At 43.5% G+C, this 22,611-nt stretch overlaps 1 protein-coding gene across 1 annotated transcript; it reads left to right on the top strand.

Annotated features, from left to right (window-relative positions):
• The first annotated feature begins 1,507 nt into the window (after positions 1 to 1,507).
• TDRD5 (tudor domain containing 5) lies at positions 1,508 to 22,151 on the top strand. Its single transcript, XM_014943380.1, has 11 exons — positions 1,508 to 1,739; positions 2,788 to 3,192; positions 4,472 to 4,608; positions 7,070 to 7,290; positions 8,219 to 8,425; positions 9,942 to 10,008; positions 10,983 to 11,183; positions 14,110 to 14,271; positions 15,494 to 15,643; positions 20,088 to 20,304; positions 21,140 to 22,151. Exons 1-11 carry the CDS (start codon positions 1,508 to 1,510, stop codon positions 21,337 to 21,339), a joined length of 2,199 nt encoding a protein of 732 aa, XP_014798866.1. The 3' UTR covers positions 21,340 to 22,151.
• Positions 22,152 to 22,611: the final 460 nt, after the last annotated feature.

Consider the following 22,611-nt stretch of genomic DNA (forward strand, 5'->3'; position numbering starts at 1 on the left):
CACAGCAGGATCGTGGCAGAGCAAACATAGGAGCTTTTTTCTTTTCATGCCATGCAGCTTGTGGTGACACCTGCAGAAGCCTCAGCAAGAAACTCCATTTTAAAGTGTTTTAAAGTCACTGAGTGCATGAAAGAAACCAGTACCTGGCTAGAAATCAAACTACAGAAAGACAAGCCTGGAACAAGGCCCTGTCTGTGGGGCAGCGGTGAGCTTGGGGATGCCCAGTCTCTGGTGATGAGGATCAGCTGGAGGCAGCCGGGAAGCTCCCAACTGGGGAGTTTCTGCTCTTAATTTTTTTTCACAAATTCCTTTCTTATTAAGAGACTTGTGACCCCGCAGGGAGCCAGGATATTGCAGTCAGGGCGGGCAGGAGCACCACCTCCCTGCTTTCTCTGCCCTGTCGTGCCTCGTCAGCAAGGGCTACCAGAGAAGCGATGGAGGGAGAGGCCTAACCACAAGAGGAGAAAAGCCAGGCAGAAATGGTGTGTTAATTAATACAATTCACACAGTGCTTGAGTGTTGGCTTGGGAAGCGCTCCAGAAGCCCCCCTTTTTTTTTTTTTAATTCACTTGGCCAGGGTGGCACGGGAGGTAAGGCGGCCTCCAGGTGACAAGTTTTCCTGTCAGAAAGGGGACGCACCTAACCTTTTTTTATCCGTGGGCTGCAGCTCCTTGGGGGTCAGTCTCCACAGGACACGCTGCCACCCTACGGCCCGGCCGCGGGCGGCCCCTCAAGGCCCCGCTGCAATGGAGGGAGGCACCGCCCTCGCGCCCCGGAAGGGCGGGAAAAGGAGCGCGCAGGCACAGAGGCCGGGGGGGGGGCAGTTTCGTGAGGGAGGCGGTAGGATGGCGCGGTGGGTGCGGGTTGTGGTTTATGGGCATGGAAATCTTTTTTTAGGGGGCTAGGAGTCTCTAGGGTCGTTTTTTGGAGGGGGGTGGTTGTCCCCCAGGCTGTGGGTTTGAGGTATGGGAATCTCTTTAGAGGGTAACGACCCTCTGGGGTGTCTGTGGGGGGGTCTGCAGGCTGTGGTTTAGGGGTACGGGAATGTCTTTGGGGGGCAGTGGCTCCATGGAGCAGAGGGGGGAATCCGCAGGGCTGGGTTTAGGGGCATTAGGGATGGCTGCGAGGGGTGGTGAGCCCATGGAGAGTGTGTGTGTGCTCCTCAGACAGCATTTTAGGGGTGCAAGGCAGTCCCTGATGGAGGGGTGTACAAAATTTCGGGGAGATGCAATGCTTTCAAGGGGCTGTCATCCCATGGAGAGAGGAGGGGAATGCAGGAGCTGTGATTTTAGCAGGGATAGTGGGTACCAAAGGGTGGAAGCACCAGGGGTGCAGGCAGGGGAGTACAGGGGTTGGTAGGTAATGGCTGGTGGCAAACCTGGCTTCATGCCCTCTATCCCCCACCAGCTTGTAGCTGCGCTGAGCTGTGAAAAGCCTTTTGCCTGTGTTTGAGCAGCTGTGGTAGGAGTTGTTTTCTTCTTGCTTTTGTTGCCCCTTTAGCGCAGACATGTCGAAGCAAGCACAGCTTATGGAAGTGCTGAAGAAGGAGGTGAGATCGCTGCTAATGGCTTCAAAAGAGGGCTTAACCCCAGCACAGCTGGAGGAGGAGTACATGGCCACGATAGGCAAACCTCTTCCTCTGTATGACCTGGGCTTCCAATCCACCTTGGAGCTGGTGGCGGATATGCCTGGTGTTGTCAGAGTCTGTTCTTGTGAGAATGGGACTTTAATCCTCAAAGGTGAGGATTTTTTTTTTTTCCTTATGGGTGAAGGAGTTGTTTGCAACCACATGAAGTGATGCTCCAAAATGGGGATGTGCAGGTTGAATTCCTGTAGCTGTAGGTCACATATCTCTGCTACTAATTTTCTCATATAGCTCTGTTTAATTTCTTGTCTGTGATGTTTCTTCCTGTATTTTGATCTGCCTTTCAGTGCTTTTCCGCTCTTTCCTCCTGAAAAATCACTGAGGCTTCTAGTTATTTTTGTACATTTTGCATTCTGCACTGAAGTTTAGAAACTGCAGTAACATTTATTATGAGTATGCTAGAACTGGTAAGCATCGCTTTTACTGTAAATGCAGACTACAGCAGGAGCCAAAACCTGGGATGAGCCCTCTTGGGAGAAACTATAAATGTCTCCTTACCCGACCCCATAGGAATTTCAGTATGTCTCAAAGAACCTTTTTCCTTTTCTTTTTCTTTGGGGAAGAGCTGTGGAAACAAATGGTAGGTGCAAAGAGTTGACTGGGAAGAGTGAAATGATGTTTTTTGGTGTGTTTTTTTAGAATGCTACAGTAAGATAAGCAAAAGTTGTCTAAAAGCATGGAAAATACCTGGGCTGCTCCCCAGTGAGACCTTACCTGGGCGGGTGGGCGCTCTATAGCAGGGGTTTACTGTGATTCTGGCTGAGAGAGCAATGAGCCATTTACTGTTTTCCTAACAAAACTCGCAGCAGCTGGCTTTCCTGTTGTGATCCTGCATCCAAGAATTTGACCCACCTTCCTACTTAGATTTGGATTTACAGGGATGAGGGGGGTGCGTATTGGTTGTTGGCTGTTAAAAATGGTTCAGTCCAAGTTTACAAAATGAGAGGGAAATGGATTGCCCTGCTGGAAATTGACCATGATTTAGTGTGATTGCTTTTGAAGGCGACATCAGCTTCTGAAAAGGATTGGGAGAAAAGGAAAGAAAGGAAAGTCTTCTTTCTTTTCTTTGGAGCTTTGCCTGTGTAGAGCTTTTAATGGTCTGCTGTTTTAGTAGTCTAATAGTTTATTTCTTTCTGCTGTAGCCATTGCAGATGAGACCACCAAGGCCATTGCCAAACTGGTTGCCAGACAGAAGAGAAGTGCTAAGGCAAAAAGGAGTGCTCCTGGAAAGGCAGATGTTGCTTCTCCCTCTAAGAATTCCCAGAGTTTCCCTCAGAGGGGCAGGGCTCCTGTCCTGCCAGCAACGGTGAAGGCTGAGCTGCAGGATTTGCTGAGTTCCTCACCGCTTCTGCTCTTGGACTTTGACAAGGCCTTCTACAAACGTTTTGGCCGGGCATTCCAGTACACGCAATATGGATTTGTTTCCATGTGTGAAGTCCTCAGGAGTGTGTCTGATATCATTGAGGTTGAGCAGACAAGAGCAGGTTCCTTGCTGAGCCTGAAGAAGCACCTGGCAAGTGCGATAGAGAAGGAAGAGGTGCCGCAAGGTGAGGTGCAGGAGGAGGTGCCACAAGGTGAGGTGGTGTGTTATTTAACTGAAAGCATGTAGCTCTTGCAAGCACTGTGGCTGAACAACTGTGTTTCAAGTGGATGTTGCTGCATTCTAGGGACCTAGAACATCTCTCTTACAAGGAAAAGCTGGGGGACTTGGCTCTTTTTAGTCTGGAGAAGAGAAAACTGAGGAGGAATCTGATCAATGCCTATAAGAACTTAAAGGGTGGGTGTCAAGAGCATGGGGCCAGTCTTTTTTCAGTGGTGCCCAGTAACAGGGCAAGAGGTAATGGGCGCAAACCTGAACATTAGAAGTTCCATCTAAACATGAGGAGGAACTTCTTTACTTTGAGGGTGGCAAAGCACTGGATCAGGCTGCTCAGAGAGGTGGTGGAATCCCCATCTCTGGAGACATTCAAAACCTGCCTGGACACGTTCCTATGCATCTTGCTCTAGGTGGACCTGCTTTGGCAGGGGGCTTGGACCAGATGATCTCCAGAGGTCCCTTCCAAGCCCATATCATTCTGTGATTCTGTGATTTCCAGTTGCTGTAGTAGTCCCAGTTCCCCTAGGTTTTAGCACAGAAGGGCTGTGGGGTGCTGCAGAATCAGCTGTCACAAGGGAGTTGCCTTGGTAGCAAAGAGCTTAACTGGAAGTTTTCTACAGGTTGCCACTGTTTTTTGGTGTGAGATGAAAGAAGGGATGTTTAGCCCCTTCAGAGAATGGACTTTGTGAATGCCTGTGTAGGACTGGAATTTCTAGTCATTCCAGGCAATAGATAACAAAACTAGAAGGATCTGAATGTGTGCACTGCAGGCTGGTAAAGCCTTGTCAATGAGGATTTTGAGACTGAAGGTTTAGCACTAGTCTGAAAGGCACAGGTACAATGTTCCACAAAAGAAAACAGAAGAGACTGCAGATACCCTCAGCATTCCTGTAACAGCTGTGAGAGAAGGCAGAAAATCGCATACAGTTCCTGCCAAATTCCTGACTTTTCTGGGGAAAATTCGTTTTAGCATCATTCTAGCAGTTGATTTAACCCTTAGCATGCTTACAAGAACAAGTGCTTTTTGTTATGTTTTGTTTTAATGTATTAATATAGTGAAGGATGGCTCTCAAGTGAATCCTGATGACTGTAGTGGCTGTGAATGCTACAAGAGATGAGGAAAACGGCACGAGTACTTCTCGTTTTCAGATGTCTTCTCTTTCTGCTTAATGTGTAACACTGCAGCAGTCCCACAAAGAAAAACAGCCAAATTGTTGTCTTTGCAGCAGCACCTGCAGTTGAGATGCCTCCTTTGGAGCCTAGCTGTGAGACAGACAGCTTCCAACTGAGAGCAGAAGAGAAGTCAGAGCCAGTGGAAACACCAGTGGAAACACAGGCAGTATATTTGGGTGGTGGCCTCAAACAAGTAAGTGGCTAGATGAGCAATCTGTAGCTCTATCATGTCCTAATCTGGGGGGCAGTACTCTTCTTGCTGCTTTTCTTTCTATTGAGTTTGTATTGCTGATGCACAGCTGCTTCCAAAAATGTTTGCACTTGTTTTAGATGAGTCTGGGGGTTACCACTCATAGTGACCTGGTATATAGCTTTATACCATGCAGACCAGGTCTTTTTCTTGACTCTTTCTGGTCTTGAGATGTATGTTACAGATCATGCGAGGTCTGTTAAGCATCATTTTGCTCCCTGATAATAGTGGTGATACCTTTTGATGTATTTATTTGTAACTGGACTTTAATAACTTTGTTCTGAGACTAGCTGTGTGGAATTCCCCCTGCTGCAGTAGGCAGGGTTTAAGTGTCAAGCAGCTACATGACAGAGCTGGGGAAGGGTCCTCTGAGACCTTGGTTCCTGCAGTCTCAACTCTGCTATTTGGTTGGACTTTGAAAATGTTGAGGTTTTGTTCATTTGTTTGGGGTTTTTGTTTTGTTTAGCAGTGGGTTTTTAGAAAGAGATGGACCTGAACTGCCATACCCAATTGGGAGAAGTTGTTTGTGTCCCCTCCTTTTTTTTTTGTTTTGAGCATCTTTAGGCCACCTTTTTCTCAGGAAAATCCTCCTACTGAGTTATTTCTTCTGCAAGCTCACCTTGTGTGTCTGGGCAACTGTACAGTTGGAGTGCATAGGTCCCAGGAGTTCTTCCTGACTTCGGTGCTTTGTGTATGAATGGAAGCCTGGGACTGCGAGTTGGATTTTGGCAAGCTCTTCATAAAACATACCCTTTAGAAATTTTTTTGCCAGGCTGTTCTGATCCTTTAAAGAAATTTTAGTTTGATATGATGAACTTCACAGGGAATTCCCCTAGATCAAACAAAGTCTGCTTTTGGGGAGGATGTGGTCCTTATAACACCAACCTCAAGTCAGGTTTTTATTCCTATGTGTTGCAAAGGGAACCTGTTTAAAGATCCTAGCAGGATAAGTCTTGGAAGGTGTTTGTACAGCTAATATTCCTCATGAAACACCAAGTTTGCTGTTCTGTTTTTAAAAATCCCTCATGGGGAGGGAAGCAGGTTGGAATATGTTACTTTGCATATACGTCTTGTAAGCCAAGTTTAACGGTGTGTTCTGTTGGTTTATCTTTTTATAATGTTGTTGCTTTTTTGTAAACCTGTTTTTAAGACACATCTACATCTTCCATGGAAATGACTCTTGTCCCTACCAATGTATGAGCTGGATTATAAAGATCATGTGTGCACATAAGAGCTGGATATTCTGGGAGGAAAACTGTTCCCTAGAAATGCCATTATTCCCAAACACTTTTTAGAGGAAATCCTGAAATGTAAGGGTTTTTTAGAGGTGATGCTTCTGCTCAGGCAAGAATTCCTTCAGTTGCTCTTTAACTCAGAAATGTTAACTCACTATTTGAATCAATGTTTTAGTCAAAATTTTTTATCTAAAAAGGACATTAGCTCTTAGTCTGCAGAAGGAGGGACTTCCATCTGCGTCTTTAAACAATGGTTAAAAGAGCCAGTATTGCAAAAACACATTGTTTGCAGTTGGATTTAGACAGATATGCAGTGGTGGGGGGGTGCTGGAAGACAGATTTCCCAGACATTGACTGATGCATAATGTAGTGGTAACTTGTAGCATATTCATGATGAGTAAAATTGAAATAATTTTGATTTCTGATCATTGGAGGAGCGCTGTTCGTTGGCACAAAAGGAAGCTCATGAGGCAGGGAGAGCAGCTGATGTATGATTAAGGTTCCAATCCACACTAGTTAAGTGAAGTAATGTTTTCAGCCGTTAAAGAACGATGCAAAATTGTAAGCTATGCTAACAACTCATGTACAAATTTGTCTAGAGTGAGAAAAGAACAGACTTTGTAGGGTTTGTTTGGTTTTATCCTTGGGAAATGACTATAGTGTGAAAGTGATAAGCATTTGTACCTTCTGTCACTTTTGAATCACTTTCAGAGAGAGTTTTGCTGGTTCAATCATGTATTCTCTCATGGAACACAGAAATAGCATCTTTTGGGTAAAATCCAACACACAGGTAGGCTGTGTTTGGTGTGGGTTTTTGTTTTGTTCTCCTTTTTTAGCAACAGCCATTCAATACTTTGTCTAAATAAGTGACGTGACTTCAGTTCCTCTCCTTTATTCCTTGCAGGAATATGAGCAAAGTGTTTTTGTTGCAGCCCTCTTTACACTGGGGGAAAGAAAGGAAGGAAAAGAGAGAGTGTGAAAATGAATGCTGCTATCACAGGGAAAACTTTAATCCAAGTTTGCAAAATTTGTTGAGATTCTCTGATACTCAGTGATTCACAGGTTGCCAGGAAAAAAATAAACTATTTTTTACCATAATGGAAATGCTGGATGTGTGTTCAGTGGATGACAAGACATCTGAGTGCTACCTTCTTTATATTCCTTTGTAGCCTCAAGATTTGGAGCAGTCTCTACTAGCCAAGTTGATAATGACTCCAGAAATCCCCCCAGATGCTGTTCAAGACAGAAGCCTTTGCAGTTTACCACCACTGGAGAAGAGATGCTTGGTGGGAGTCTTTGTGGAATTTGTTGTCTCTCCAAGCCAGTTCTACATCCACATCTGCAGCAGTGAAACGTCGGATAAACTGCAGGATATGATGTTTGAGATGAGGTGTGTACGTGCTGTGCTGATTCAGTACAGATTCATATCTGTTGTGTGTGTGTTTGTGCTGAGGGAACAGGGCACCCAGCTGTTAGTTATGGTCTCTGCTGGCTTGATTACTTGATACAGAGGTGCTGGTGCCGTACTGAAACACGTACTTGGAATGCTTACACACTCCTTTTAACTAGCAAGCAAAAAGTGTGAATAGTAATTCATGGTTTTTTTGGCTGTGTCCTAGACAGACCTAAACTTGAAAAGGTTAAAAAGGTTATGGAAAGGAACTTTGGGGTCCCTGCGCACCTCTCTGTTGTCTGTGCTGCTTTTCTTAAAGTGCTCGGTTAAAGCTTTTACTTCAATCTCCAACACTTAGCAAAAAGCAACAGGTAATAGGACTTTTTCATATCTATATTTGCAAGCAAAACCCTATCAGTGGCTTTGTTTGTGTCAGTTACATTATGCACTTGGGATTCTATTCCGCCATGACAGTACTATGCCTGCTGTTAATTGTATGCCAAAGTAAAAGCTTGGTGTCTGTGGGGCACATGTAAAGTGTGATTACAGACTCTGCAGACAGATACTGTGTATATGAGCCAGCACCCCAGAACCTGGTTCGTAAGAAGCACTGACATGTCAAGGTAATGTTAAAAATTAATTACTAGAATGACTGCATTTAGCCTCTGATTAATCCCCATTAATTAGCTTTTTGTTGGATCCCAAGACTATAATTCAAGTGTTAAAAGTTTGGGTTTGCATTTTTTATTGTCATTTCAGTTTAAGTATAGCAGAACAGAGATGTAAAGCATCTGTTAAAACTACTCCTGAAAATTCATATCATGAGGACTTTGAGAAATGAGGGTTCTTCTGAAACCCTGTGTATTTCTCTTTGTTCATCTCCTGCATCCTACCAAGCGCAGTTTTTTGTTATGATCTTTTGCAGACACTGTTACTCCAATAAACTTGTTTCTGATCGTTATGTCATGCCTGAGTCTTCAGTACGGCCTGGACAGCTTTGCTGCGTAACCGTCTCTAAATGGTGGTACCGTGCTATCGTCCACCGTGTCATCAATGACCAGGAAGTAGAGGTGTTCTACCCAGATTATGGAAACCTCAAAATTGTCCAAAAGTCTTGTCTGAGATTCCTCAAGTAAGTAAATTACACACGGGTGACAGAGTCACAGGATGGTTGAGGTTGGAAGAGACCACTGGAGGTCATCCTGTCCAACCTCCCTGCTCGAGCCAGGGCCATCTAGAGCAGGCTGCACAGGACCATGTTGAGATAGTTTTTGAATGTCTCCTGGGATGGAGACTCCACAACATTTCTTGGCAACCTATTCCAGAGCTTGGTCACCTTTTTGGTAAAAATGCTGCATTCCAGCCAGTCAGCTCCCAACATGTGCTGATGCATGGTGGTGTTTCTCCCCAGGTGCAGGACTTCGTTGAACTTCATTTCCCATTTCTCTGTACTTTCCAGGTCCCTCTGAATGGCAGCATGACCCTCTGGTGTATCAGCCACTCCTCCCAGTTTTGTATTATCAGCAGATTTGCTGAAAGTAGACTCTGCCCCATCATCCAGATTGTTAGTGAAGTTGTTGAACAGTGTTGTATCTATTATTGACCCCTGGTGTGCACCACTAATTCCTGGCCTCTAACAAGACTTTGTACCATTGAGCACCACTCTCTGGGCCTGGCCCTTCAGCCAGTTCTCAACCTACCTCACTCTGCTTATCCAGCCTGCACCTCTTTAGCTTCTTTGAGGATCTTGCAGGACACAGTGTCAAAAGCTTGATGGAAGTAAGAGTAAACAATACCCACTGCTCTGCCCTCACCTTCCAGGCCAGTCATTTCATTGTAGAAGATTGTCAAGTTGATCAAGCATGACTTGGTGAATCCATGCTGACTACTCCCAGTCACCTTCAGAAAGACATCCCAGCATGGATCTGGGGTTTTATTCCATAACGATGCCTTGCAGGCACTTCCCTGCTTACATGATAATGCTGGAGGTGATGTTGTTTTCAGACCTGTTTTGCAGATTGCTCCAGGCCCTTTGCTCATCAGCCCTGTCCATCACTCCCTCACAGTGACTTTGGGCTAAATCCTTTCCTGTTTCTGCCTTCATTCCTCAGTCTTTCCTCTTGCTACTTTCTGTCACTTTGGGGCAAGCTCCCTAATGCTCCTTCCTGGGTTCTGTGAATGGGTGTAAACATCTCCTTGAATGAAGTCCAAGTGGGTCCAGTTTGATGTTAGTCCGAGTGGGATGTGTTTTCAGTCTCAGAGTTAATCCTTCTCTGCAGTTCTATACCTTTTCCATATCTGCTTCTTCCCTCTCATTTGTGTGTACTCATGCCTTGCCATTTGCATTCTTAGGTTCAAAAGTCCTGGCTCTCTGTCCTTTGTAACCATAAGGGGTTATGGTGGGAAGATGCTTAGGCAAGGGAAGGCACAGGGGACCAGTTGATATTGCTATTTCTGTTGTGCCCATTCTCTGGTTATAGGGTGTTTTCCAAAGCTGCCTTTAGGTTTTGGTCACAAGTGCAAAATCCAATACGTGCCTCTCTCTTCCTAAGCTGATTCTAAAACCCAGAAAAGGAGTTTCTTCTGCTTTTCTGCCTGGTTTTGCTCTGGTTTTGCTGTAATGGTGATGGCTTTGTTTTGTATTGTAGGTGGTGCTACTTGAAGCTCCCTGCTCAGGCCATCCCGTGTTCCTTGGCATGGGTAAAACCTGTGGAGGTCTGTGCTCACATGTAGTTTTGTTTATTGAGATATGTATAAGAGCTAGCAAGTAGAGGTTGGCTTTCTCTCCTGATAAGGGCAAACATTTGGATTAATTCATTGATGTTTTCAGCAGAATTGCTGCTGTTATGGTCAGCAGAGATGACTGCGTAAGTTTCTGCATCTGCAACTGATGACCCTTCTGCTGTCTGTTTTCCTTACAGTCAGAGTATTCTTGCTTATAGTGTTGGAGAAACAGATAGCTATTGTTAAGCAAATGAACAACCTTGTTTCTTCCCCTGCTAGTAGTGCTCCAGGGTCCTTCTGAAGCCTTGGTAGCTCCAGCCCTCTGTTTTGAAAATTTCTTCTGTGACAGAGCTTTAAGTGAGTTGGTTTGATGCAGTCAGTGTAGCCAAAGAATTACAGAGATCATAAGAAGTTTCCTCTCTCCTGAGAAACCTCTTGGTCAAGAAGCCTGAGAAATACAATCTCTGAAGGAAGGCATGTGATCAGAGTTGCTCCTTCTGTATTTTAAAGACATTATTTTTAAAAAGTCATTTCCTCTGTGTTTTGAGGGTTAAAGAATCACAGTTTTCATTGTGGTGAGGCTTAGACGCTTCTTAAAAACTTTTGACACTTTCAACATTGATAATAGCATGATTCCAGGAATTAAAAAAAAAAAAAAAGAAAACAAAACCAACAATAAAACTGCATTTTAGGCAATTGTGATAAAATCACTGGTGAATGCCATTGAACTGTGTTTGGAAATGGGTATTTAGGGTGAAAGGGCAGTCCCAGTGTAACTGGCATTGCAGGCTTTGGGGTAGTTTGATTTAGTTCAGTGCTGGAAGGCTTGTCTGCCTGGCTTGCCTGTATTTGTGCCTACCCTGACCTAGCTTAATTGCTTTTTTAGCAAGTGCCCACAAGGGAGAGTCTCAGGCAGTGGATGTTGATCTGTTTACAGTAACTTTACATCCTTGTTTCTTCTTTAGGGTGTGTGGTCCAATGCAGCAACTCTCCTATTCAAGCAGCTGTGTGACTCCAAGCTACTTGTGGGCATCGTGGATGAGTATGTGAATGGCATTTTGCATCTCTTCCTGTGTGACACATCCACCAAGGAGGATGTCTACTTCCACTGTGTCTTGAGGGATGAGGGATGTGCTGACGTCTGTGGAGAGAACATTCCTTCCCAGGTCAGGAGGGAGGCACGTACTGCTAAGGGGAAGGGCAGGGAAAGGCTTGATTGGATGCATAAAATGGGAAGGTCTTTAGCTTGAAGCAAGTAGTTTTGTGTAGAGCAAAACTGGCATTCCCTGCTTTCCTGTAACTTACCATTTTGTGACTGCATCCACAGTGTCTAACTCTGTGGTGAGAACTTGCTTTTTTGGTTAAGGTGGAATCTGATGATAGAGCAGAGGTATCCTGATTTAGTAGAACAAATTATTTTTGTCCTGTCTTCTAACAGTGGATTAGATGGTTTTTATTTTTTTCCCAAGTTGATTAGCTTGTTAGTATTGCAGATTGGTCTGGAGCTAACACACATCTTGTATAAATAACATGGAAAAGTAAAATAGCTATAGGTGTTCTGAGCATAAGGCCAAACTGAGATGGAATTGAGAGGTTGTTAAGAGATTTGTTAGTTTCACTACTTCTTGTTAATTCCATCAATTTTTGTTGCTGAAATTTTCTTGCAGCTCTAAGTTGAGGCCCCTGATTCATCCAAACAATTAATGAGGACAAGTTGATAAGATTTTATTGTCTGACTTAGAGTGCTACATGGTGGCAGGGGCAGTTGAGTGAGGAACAAGATAGTTAAATAAATTATTGTGGCCTTCTCTGCTCTAGGCATTGAAGATTAGTTATGCCATTAACAAACTGAATTATGGAAATGGTTGGTTTAAAAAGTCTCTTACTTTGCCAGTGAAGTGTACAATGCTGGACAGCGTAACCACGGTGGATTGCACGTTATGCCTTGGACAGAAGTTCAAGTTGTAAGCCAGTGCAGAGAACATTTATGATGTAGTCCCATACGTGTCATTATCTGAATGTCTCAGCTCAGTTTCAGTAAGAGTTGTGTGGGTATGAAACAGAGCTTTAAGTGAGTTGGTTTGATGCAGTCAGTGTAGCCAAAGAATTACAGAGATCATAAGAAGTTTCCTCTCTCCTGAGAAACCTCTTGGTCAAGAAGCCTGAGAAATACAATCTCTGAAGGAAGGCATGTGATCAGAGTTGCTCCTTCTGTATTTTAAAGACATTATTTTTAAAAAGTCATTTCCTCTGTGTTTTGAGGGTTAAAGAATCACAGTTTTCATTGTGGTGAGGCTTAGACGCTTCTTAAAAACTTTTGACACTTTCAACATTGATAATAGCATGATTCCAGGAATTAAAAAAAAAAAAAAAGAAAACAAAACCAACAATAAAACTGCATTTTAGGCAATTGTGATAAAATCACTGGTGAATGCCATTGAACTGTGTTTGGAAATGGGTATTTAGGGTGAAAGGGCAGTCCCAGTGTAACTGGCATTGCAGGCTTTGGGGTAGTTTGATTTAGTTCAGTGCTGGAAGGCTTGTCTGCCTGGCTTGCCTGTATTTGTGCCTACCCTGACCTAGCTTAATTGCTTTTTTAGCAAGTGCCCACAAGGGAGAGTCTCAGGCAGTGGATGTTGATCTGTTTACAGTAACTTTACATCCTTGTTTCTTCTTTAGGGTGTGTGGTCCAATGCAGCAACTCTCCTATTCAAGCAGCTGTGTGACTCCAAGCTACTTGTGGGCATCGTGGATGAGTATGTGAATGGCATTTTGCATCTCTTCCTGTGTGACACATCCACCAAGGAGGATGTCTACTTCCACTGTGTCTTGAGGGATGAGGGATGTGCTGACGTCTGTGGAGAGAACATTCCTTCCCAGGTCAGGAGGGAGGCACGTACTGCTAAGGGGAAGGGCAGGGAAAGGCTTGATTGGATGCATAAAATGGGAAGGTCTTTAGCTTGAAGCAAGTAGTTTTGTGTAGAGCAAAACTGGCATTCCCTGCTTTCCTGTAACTTACTATTTTGTGACTGCATCCACAGTGTCTAACTCTGTGGTGAGAACTTGCTTTTTTGGTTAAGGTGGAATCTGATGATAGAGCAGAGGTATCCTGATTTAGTAGAACAAATTATTTTTGTCCTGTCTTCTAACAGTGGATTAGATGGTTTTTATTTTTTTCCCAAGTTGATTAGCTTGTTAGTATTGCAGATTGGTCTGGAGCTAACACACATCTTGTATAAATAACATGGAAAAGTAAAATAGCTATAGGTGTTCTGAGCATAAGGCCAAACTGAGATGGAATTGAGAGGTTGTTAAGAGATTTGTTAGTTTCACTACTTCTTGTTAATTCCATCAATTTTTGTTGCTGAAATTTTCTTGCAGCTCTAAGTTGAGGCCCCTGATTCATCCAAACAATTAATGAGGACAAGTTGATAAGATTTTATTGTCTACATGGTGGCAGGGGCAGTTGAGTGAGGAACAAGATAGTTAAATAAATTATTGTGGCCTTCTCTGCTCTAGGCATTGAAGATTAGTTATGCCATTAACAAACTGAATTATGGAAATGGTTGGTTTAAAAAGTCTCTTACTTTGCCAGTGAAATGTACAATGCTGGACAGCGTAACCACGGTGGATTGCACGTTATGCCTTGGACAGACGTTCAAGTTGTAAGCCAGTGCAGAGAACATTTATGATGTAGTCCCATACGTGTCATTATCTGAATGTCTCAGCTCAGTTTCAGTAAGAGCTGTGTGGGTATGAAAGCCCTTAGAAAGGTACTGCCATGATTTTGTATCTCAGCAGAAAGTCAGGCTTTGCAGCCTGGAGTGCTTCTCTCTGTTTTATTCAACAGATGCAGAATGCATGTTTTGGCAGGATTAGATCCTAGGATTGTATTTTTGTATGTGTATGTCCAGTTTTGGTAAGTTTTCTTACTGCAAATTCTGCAATAATTTGGAGCTAACTTGTGGGTGGTGTGCTTCATAAAACCTTTTCGAAATTTGCTGAATCCTTTTTATTATTTGTGGTATTTACAACATGGTTTTCTTGACTACACTGGGGTTTGTCGTTTGGTGGGGTTTTTTTTGTTCCTAGGGATTCAAGGAGCTGAATCCTTCGGCCTTGTACGTTCAGCCCAGCAGAAAGCAAGAGAATGCTGAACTGGTGGAGCCAGACCTTTGCTTGCAGCAAGCATCTCAAGATGCAGATGGTGAAAAAGCAAGCTCAAAGCTGGACAGGGATGGACTGTGTGACCAGGTGGGAATTTCACTGTGGCGTAGCCATCATTCAATGAAATCAGTTCCAGGGGTTGATTAGACATGTATTGGTTTAGTCCCATGCAGTTCTTTCTAGAGTTGTTTCCTCTTAAAAGCAAGTGCAATTTTAGTAAATTTAGTTTTTGTAAAGCAGTCATTTTATGTAGGTTTTGTTTTAGCCAACTGTATTTGTGTGCTAGAGAAACTCTATATATAAAGCTGTATATTTTTGGATATCAATGGCCTTGCACTGTCAATAAATCATCTGAACTGGAGGTCCCAAAACAGCATCATTATGTATTTGGCAGAAGTTAACTGAGACTCCACAGATCCGAGTTTATTGTGATTTTTATGGAAAAATCTGGTTAACTGTAGCAAGATCCATGTGTGTAGAGGTCAGATATAGCTGGCAATTCGGAGACTAGAGGAATGTAAATGCATTCAGATTTTCTTCTATCTGATGTGAAGGGTCTTAAAATCCTTTTCAAGAGAGTGCAATCCTCTGGATCTCTCTTTGTGTAAGACTTTAAACATTTTCTTCTCTGTTGTTTTTTTCAGTTGCCCAAAATAATTGTGGCTAAGCCATGACACTTCTTTTGTGCATCACTAACATGATCGTCAATGTCAATTATAAAATTACTCAAAATGTTTTGAACTAGAATGAAACATGTCTAATATGACACTTGTTACTGCTCAGCTGGCATTTTCTGGTAACTCCTCTTAAGCAGTGGAGAACTCCCTTTTCACTGCCCAATCTTAGATTTGCCTCGTCAGGATTAACAACACCTCCTAACTTTGCTGGCCCTTAAGCGCAAAATGGCTGGACACTGTGTTTGTGGTATCAGCTCTGCTACATTAGAACACTTCTCCATGATAAAATTTCCCAGAAGGCAGCAAATAATAACCAGAAAACACTACTTGAATAAAACTGTACTTTCCAAGTGGTAAGTTTTACTGTGGAGGAGAGAAGTTAAAGTGACAGTCAGTTTCTTGTTCACATTATTTTCCATCCTTCCATGTTCTTTCTGTCCTTTCCAAGTAGCCCAGGCTTCTCCAGATAGAAATGTTAAAACTTCTGAGCAGAATAGAAAAGCTCCTTTGCATTTCTATCTTGGTTAATCTTGGAGTGGTATCATCAGATTGCTCTGTAATTTGCTCCAGTCCACCCTGCTTCCTTCTACCCACACTAGCTGTGCCTTTTCTCTCTTTGTCCATCTCCTTAGCAGTGGCACCTCTCTGCTAAGGAAGAGGCACAGGATGATGTGCAGACACTTTGGGATGAAGTCAGTGTACCAAGAACAGCAGACCAAGACCCTGAGCTTGCACAGGAGGATACAAATGAAACTCTTGGGGAGCTTAGGGCAGTGGTTAAGGTAAGGGTGTTTTTCTCAGCTGTTGCTATTGAGAGGGGTTGTTCTTGGGTTTACACGCTTTAAGTAACCCTTTCATTGCTTTGATATGTATTTTTTCAAAAGTGACTGACAAAGAAATGACTGGCTATTAGCATGGGCTCAGAGCTATACATTTTCCCCTTTGCTCTTGTTTCTGGTGTTATTGATGATACAGTCGTGCTCCACTGGCATGTTGAGCTATTGTGGAAATAAGACCGACCATTTCAACACTCTTGTTTCTTCCCCTGCTAGTAGTGCTCCAGGGTCCTTCTGAAGCCTTGGTAGCTCCAGCCCTCTGTTTTGAAAATTTCTTCTGTGACAGAGCTTTAAGTGAGTTGGTTTGATGCAGTCAGTGTAGCCAAAGAATTACAGAGATCATAAGAAGTTTCCTCTCTCCTGAGAAACCTCTTGGTCAAGAAGCCTGAGAAATACAATCTCTGAAGGAAGGCATGTGATCCGAGTTGCTCCTTCTGTATTTTAAAGATGTTATTTTTAAAAAGTTATTTTCTCTGTGTTTTGAGGGTTAAAGAATCACAGTTTTCATTGTGGTGAGGCTTAGACGCTTCTTAAAAACTTTTGACACTTTCAACATTTATAATAGCATGATTCCAGGAATGAAAAAAAAAAAAAAGATAGAAAACAAAACCAACAATAAATAACTGTATTTTAGGCAATTGCGATAAAATCACTGGTGAATGCCATTGACCTGTGTTTGGAAATAGGTATTTAGGGTGAAAGGGCAGTCCCAGTGTAACTGGCATTGCAGGCTTTGGGGTAGTTTGATTTAGTTCAGTGCTGAAAAGCTTGTCTGCCTGGCTTGCCTGTATTTGTCCCTACCCTGACCCAGCTTAATTGCTTTTTTAGCAAGTGCCCACAAGGGAAAGTCTCAGGCAGTGGATGTTGATCTGTTTACAGTAACTTTACATCCTTGTTTCTTCTTTAGGGTGTGTGGTCCAATGCAGCAACTCTCCTATTCAAGCAGCTGTGTGACTCCAAGCTACTTGTGGGCATCGTGGATGAGTATGTGAATGGCATTTTGCATCTCTTCCTGTGTGACACATCCACCAAGGAGGATGTCTACTTCCACTGTGTCTTGAGGGATGAGGGATGTGCTGACGTCTGTGGAGAGAACATTCCTTCCCAGGTCAGGAGGGAGGCACGTACTGCTAAGGGGAAGGGCAGGGAAAGGCTTGATTGGATGCATAAAATGGGAAGGTCTTTAGCTTGAAGCAAGTGTCTGATGTGAAGGGTCTTAGAATCCTTTTCCAGAAAGTGCAATCCTCTGGATCTCTCTTTATGTAAGACTTTAAACATTTTCTTCTCTGTTGTTTTTTTCAGTTGCCCAAAATAATTGTGGCTAAGCCATGACACTTCTTTTGTGCATCACTAACATGATCGTCAATGTCAATTATAAAATTACTCAAAATGTTTTGAACTAGAATGAAACATGTCTAATATGACACTTGTTACTGCTCAGCTGGCATTTTCTGGTAACTCCTCTTAAGCAGTGGAGAACTCCCTTTTCACTGCCCAATCTTAGATTTGCCTCGTCAGGATTAACAACACCTCCTGACTTTGCTGGCCCTTAAGTGCAAAATGGCTGGACACTGTGTTTGTGGTATCAGCTCTGCTACATTAGAACACTTCTCCATGATAAAATTTCCCAGAAGGCAGCAAATAATAACCAGAAAACACTGCTTGAATAAAACTGTACTTTCAAGTGGTAAGTTTTACTGTGGAGTAGAGAAGTTAAAGTGACAGTCAGTTTCTTGTTCACATTATTTTCCATCCTTCCATGTTCTTTCTGTCCTTTCCAAGTAGCCCAGGCTTCTCCAGATAGAAATGTTAAAACTTCTGAGCAGAATAGAAAAGCTCCTTTGCATTTCTATCTCAGTTAATCTCTGAGTGTTATCATCAGATTGCTCTCTAATTTGCTCCAGTCCACCCTGCTTCCTTCTACCCACACTAGCTGTGCCTTTTCTCTCTTTGTCCATCTCCTTAGCAGTGGCACCTCTCTGCTAAGGAAGAGGCACAGGATGATGTGCAGACACTTTGGGATGAAGTCAGTGTACCAAGAACAGCAGACCAAGACCCTGAGCTTGCACAGGAGGATACAAATGAAACTCTTGGGGAGCTTAGGGCAGTGGTTAAGGTAAGGGTGTTTTTCTCAGCTGTTGCTATTGAGAGGTGTTGTTCTTGGGTTTAGATGCTTTAAGTAACCCTTTCATTGCTTTGATATGTATTTTTTCAAAAGTGACTGACAAAGAAATGACTGGCTATTAGCATGGGCTCAGAGCCATACATTTTCCCCTTTGCTCTTGTTTCTGGTGTTATTGATGATACAGTCGTGCTCCACTGGCATGTTGAGCTATTGTGGAAATAAGACCGACCATTTCAACACTTTATAGATCAAACTTGGCCCTTCTTCACTCCTCTACTTTGCCTCCATTCACAGTTCTGAGGGTTACTGGGAGTAACTGGAAGTTATTGTGGAGCAGTTATTGGCATGCAGGGAATTATTGGGAAGTTATTGGGTCACTCGGTCCTCTTCCTGAGTTAGGAAGGTGGGCTTGGGAGGGTTGGGTTTTGGGCTGTGATTTGAGGCATTGAGTGGCACTGGTGCTGCAAGTTCACTTCCTGTAGTGATTAATGATGGGTCTAACAGGGCCTGCAGCATGGCTTTTTGCAAACACTCCACTCTGGGTTCAGTGGGGAGCCAGTATCACTCAGGATTTGTTGAGCCACAGAATGCACTGCAGAGCTGGAAATGGGAGTGTGCCTGCAAGTTTTTGGACAACCACAGCTCCTCAGACATCTGAGCTGACTTAAATGGTCCCCTGCAAGTATTAAACTATGTGAGTTTCAAAGCATAGGAATTATCTAACTGGATCAGAGAAATCTTGGGCACGTTTTCTGTCCTGGCTGTGAAGTCTTTTATACTCTTTAGAAGAGATGACAAGAATTTCTGTTAAGAAAGATCGTGGGATGAAAAAATAGTCCTGCCTATAGACATTAGGGGAGAGAAAATACATCAGTCAGCTAGTTACAAGGACAGACAGGAAGGTTTCCTTTCCCTGATTCCTGTTTATCTCTTGGCCTCAGGGTTTTGTGGCACTTAGGGCATCACCAAGCTGTATTCCATCTCTTCCAGTTTTCACTGCTCTTGTTTTCCATTTCAGGGCTGGTGGTCTTAATTGTGTGAATCAGGAGGAAGAGTAGCTGCTGCCTTAATTCCTGCCCCTCACAGCACTCTCTTGGGTACTCTGTCTCATTTACCTCTTCTGTAAACTGAACAGCCCTTTTTTTAAAATTATTTCCATCCCAGCTTTTTCCAGTGCTAGCAGACATTTTTAGTGTCTACCTTTGCAACCTGTTTGTTTCTGCTTTGCCATAGAGTGGCAGCGACACTGCTTGTCCCACAACAAGGATAGCCTAGATGGCAAGAGGAGATGATGATAACCCTTTAATCCTGTTGTTTTTTTGAGGGTTTATTTTGTCCTCCCACTGTGGTTTTTACTCCATGTTAGGCAGGGGTTTTCAGTGGGCTGGTGGTTTCAAGCTGAGTGGTTTGGTGGATTGGACTCCAGTGATGCCTGCCAGTCAAATTATTCTACCTTGGCATCCTGTCAGCACAGAATTTCTGTTGCCCAGGCAGGTAGCACTCTGTGCTGCTTCAGGAGCACCTCACGGTTCCTTTGTCGGGGCTAATTTGAACTGTTTAAATCTGCTTGTGTAAAAGCAATTGTTTTGTTCTGGCCCAATGCTGTGAACACACTCTCGCCTAAGGGTGAAGCACCCCTGGATGGTGATTCACCCCTTCTGAAGATGGATACTTTTCTTCTGCTGCCTTGACAACAGAAGAAGCCTAGAGAGCAAACATCTAATTCTTGGACAGCTATGGTTGGGAAAGGTGAATTGCTGCTTGTCTGTCATTCCACTATTTTTCTCCTCCGTGCTGGATTAACAAATACAAACATTGGCTCTAGTCCCTGTCTATGGCTGAGACACAGGTGATCACCTCTGGAAGTTAAGTTTAATTTGTATTCTTAAGCAAAAATGCAGAGGGACTTCCTCTGACTCAATTCCAACTCCCTTGCAGAAACTCCCTTTGTCATGGCCACCGCTTGTTCTGCGTGGGGCTGCTGAGAGATGAGCCAGCTGTCGATTCTTTGCTAAGACATGGTAATTTGTATCTTGTAATAATCTGTCATTCTTTTCAGCTTGCTGTGCAGGAGGGGCTGCCCTTTGGCCAAGGTTGTGAGTAACTAATCTTTTTGGTGGGTTTTTGTTTTGGTTTTTTTTTTAATCACCCAGTTGCTGACATTCCAGTTCCTTCTGGACTTCGAGGGATATTAGATTAGGGCAGCTAATGAACCAAGTGTGCACTAATCACGCCCTCTCCTGAGTTTTTTATATACATTTGCAGACACCTCATTCTCTTGGAGAGTCCTCAATGCCTGCTGCCTTATTCAAGTCAGTGGAAGACTTTTACACCTCCTTTACCTACTCCAAGCAACCAGCAGAAATGAGCCAAGATGACCCTGATCAGATAGAAAGATTTTCCAACAAGGCCCACCACCGTGAAGCTGTACATCCCTCTGTTCTCCTTATGGCAATGCCGTTTGTGCTGGACAACCGTAACAGTACGAATAGATTTGTCAGTAAAATTTAACACAGCAGAGAGCTGAGCAGTCTGTTGCTGTGCTACGAGTCTTGCACTCGCTGTTGGGTATCCTAGGACTGGTGCAGCTTCTTTGCTAGAGCAGATGAAAATGTTGGTATTTCTGTGGGATGGAGATGTGACGCTATTAAATGGCTGGATGCACTGCATCGGTTTGACCTTTGTGCAGCAAAATGATTTTTCTAAACGTTTAATGGGAACAAATGAATTGAGAGTTATTTCTCTGTTGATTTTTGTTGTCTTTTCTAGGCTTTCTGCTGCTTTCATGCAGAAGTCTTTGTTTCTCCTCTCCATACGTTAGCCTGTGTTCATTTCATACTTAAGAGTCTCTCAATCTCTCAACGATAAGGGTCAAAAACATATTTTTTTTAACTTTGTAAGGTCCCTGGGTGGGTGTTCACCTTCCATCTCCCAAATGATGAAAGAATCCACAACACCCATGTGAGAGTTGCTCAATTTATGAGGTAGATTGAACTTGCCAAAGGCAGTGCCTGTTTGTGCCTTGGAACAGAGCTGTCTGACGTCTGTCTGGAGCGGAGGCCCAGTTCTCCAGACAGAAGCTACTCAACTTATATCTGATTTCCCACCTCTGGGGAGACAGGGGTGAGCACTGGGGGGAGAGGGAGAGAGCCTCTTGGATTATATTGTGTCAGGCTCATCAAATAGGTGTGTGGTAGAAAGTCCTTTTGCCGTGACCTGGTAAGATTCAAGCAAAAGGAATTTAAATCTAAACTGGAGCTCTTTAGGAGTTGCCAGTGTAGATCCCATCTTTCTTTTCTATCTCCCTCCTTATGCAGATGAAGAGGAAATGAAGAACACAGACCTTCCCGAGGATCTTGCAGTTGACCTGTGTGGTCCCGATGGGCTTTCTGACCAAAGGTCCTCTCAGAAACTGTATGTCCCTCCTACCACGCTGTCTGCGGTGTTGGCAGCTGCACGCTTAGCCACTTCCACTGACTACTTCCAGTGGCCTCCAGGCCTGAGACAGAAGGTGTGAGAAGAGGGGACAAGCTGGAGCTGGACGAGCTGCTGAGGAAGGCTGCCCAGAGCAGCAAAGGCTCTCTGTAGGACTGTGGTGTCATATTTTTTTTTTAATTGTATTTTTTTGTTGTTGTTCAGAAGTGTTTAATGCCTTGAAAAACTTGAATCTGACATCTCAGATGTGCCCAGTACGTGTGATAGATGTTACTTGTATCTTCAGGAAAATAGTTTGGGTTTGTTATACTGGTGCTACACTAATTTATTGTTCTTTAATGGTTCAGGAGAACAGCTACGTGTCACATTGTGTTATATATCCTTAAAGTTTAGTAGAGGGAAACTGGCTGCCTATGCCTCCCTCTTTCAGTGCACAAGCAGTTTTGACATTGTTTGGGGAGGTGTTTTTGTTTTTTGACACCGTGGATGTTCTACACATGCCTTTCTGTTAGGAGAGATCATTGCTTTCTGTTAGGAGAGATCATTGTATCCCAGCTCAGGCCTCAGTCTGTGTAAATGCTCGTAACTTGCAAAAAAGAAACCTCCTTCCCCAAGAAAAAGGCGCTCTAATTTGTTGATGAATTAGGATGCCGTAAGTATGAAGCATCAGGAATCCCATGGGACAGATAAGGAATGACATCTACAAACAATCCAGTGAGAGAAAGCTTGATGTTGGCCGTGTTTATGTAGTTCCTTGCCCATGGCAAGAAATCCTCTCGGGCTTGAGTTTATTAATGCAGAGAAAAGCTGTGAAAATAGAAGTGCCCTGGTTGTGAATGCTGCCATTCAGCTGGTTTGCTGGTGCCTGGACTGTTCCTCACATCTTCAGGGCCTTCAAGGGCCACTCTGTGCCCACCTGCAGACATGCCAGAGGTAGGCTTTGCTGCAAACCACCCAGAAGAGCTCGTGATAGGATTTAAGATTAATATTGGAATGGATAAAAGCCCAGCATAAGAAGTTTATTGATTGTGCTAGATGGTCTTTAAAGCTTTCTTCCAATGCAAACCATTCTGTGATTCTGTGACTGTTTTAATTTCAGCATTTGGGGGTGGGTTTGGATGTGAAAGGACTGAAAAAATGTAGAGAGAGAGACCACAAGCTCTGGGTGGTCCTGCTTTGGCAGGGTTTTAATTTCAGCATTTAGGGGTTGGTTTGGATGTGAAAGGGCTGAAAAAAAATGTAGAGAGAGAAAATCTGGGGCTCATTAGGAAATGACCGGGTGGAAAGCTAATGAAGGAGATGGAAGCAGAGAAGATCTGGGGCTCATTCGGAAATGACCGGATGGAAAGCTAAT

The sequence above is a fragment of the Calidris pugnax genome, unplaced genomic scaffold, assembly GCF_001431845.1.
Source record: "Calidris pugnax isolate Ruff unplaced genomic scaffold, ASM143184v1 scaffold63, whole genome shotgun sequence".
NCBI lineage: Eukaryota > Metazoa > Chordata > Aves > Charadriiformes > Scolopacidae > Calidris > Calidris pugnax.

Excerpts from the sequence above, each read along its gene's own strand:
- TDRD5 (XM_014943380.1), top strand. The coding sequence starts at position 1,508 with ATGTCGAAGCAAGCACAGCTTATGGAAGTGCTGAAGAAGGAGGTGAGA. Across the intron at positions 3,193-4,471 it reads GAAGGAAGAGGTGCCGCAAG|CACCTGCAGTTGAGATGCCT; the intron begins GTGAGGTGCAGG and ends TCTTTGCAGCAG. Across the intron at positions 11,184-14,109 it reads GAGAGAACATTCCTTCCCAG|GGATTCAAGGAGCTGAATCC; the intron begins GTCAGGAGGGAG and ends TTTTGTTCCTAG.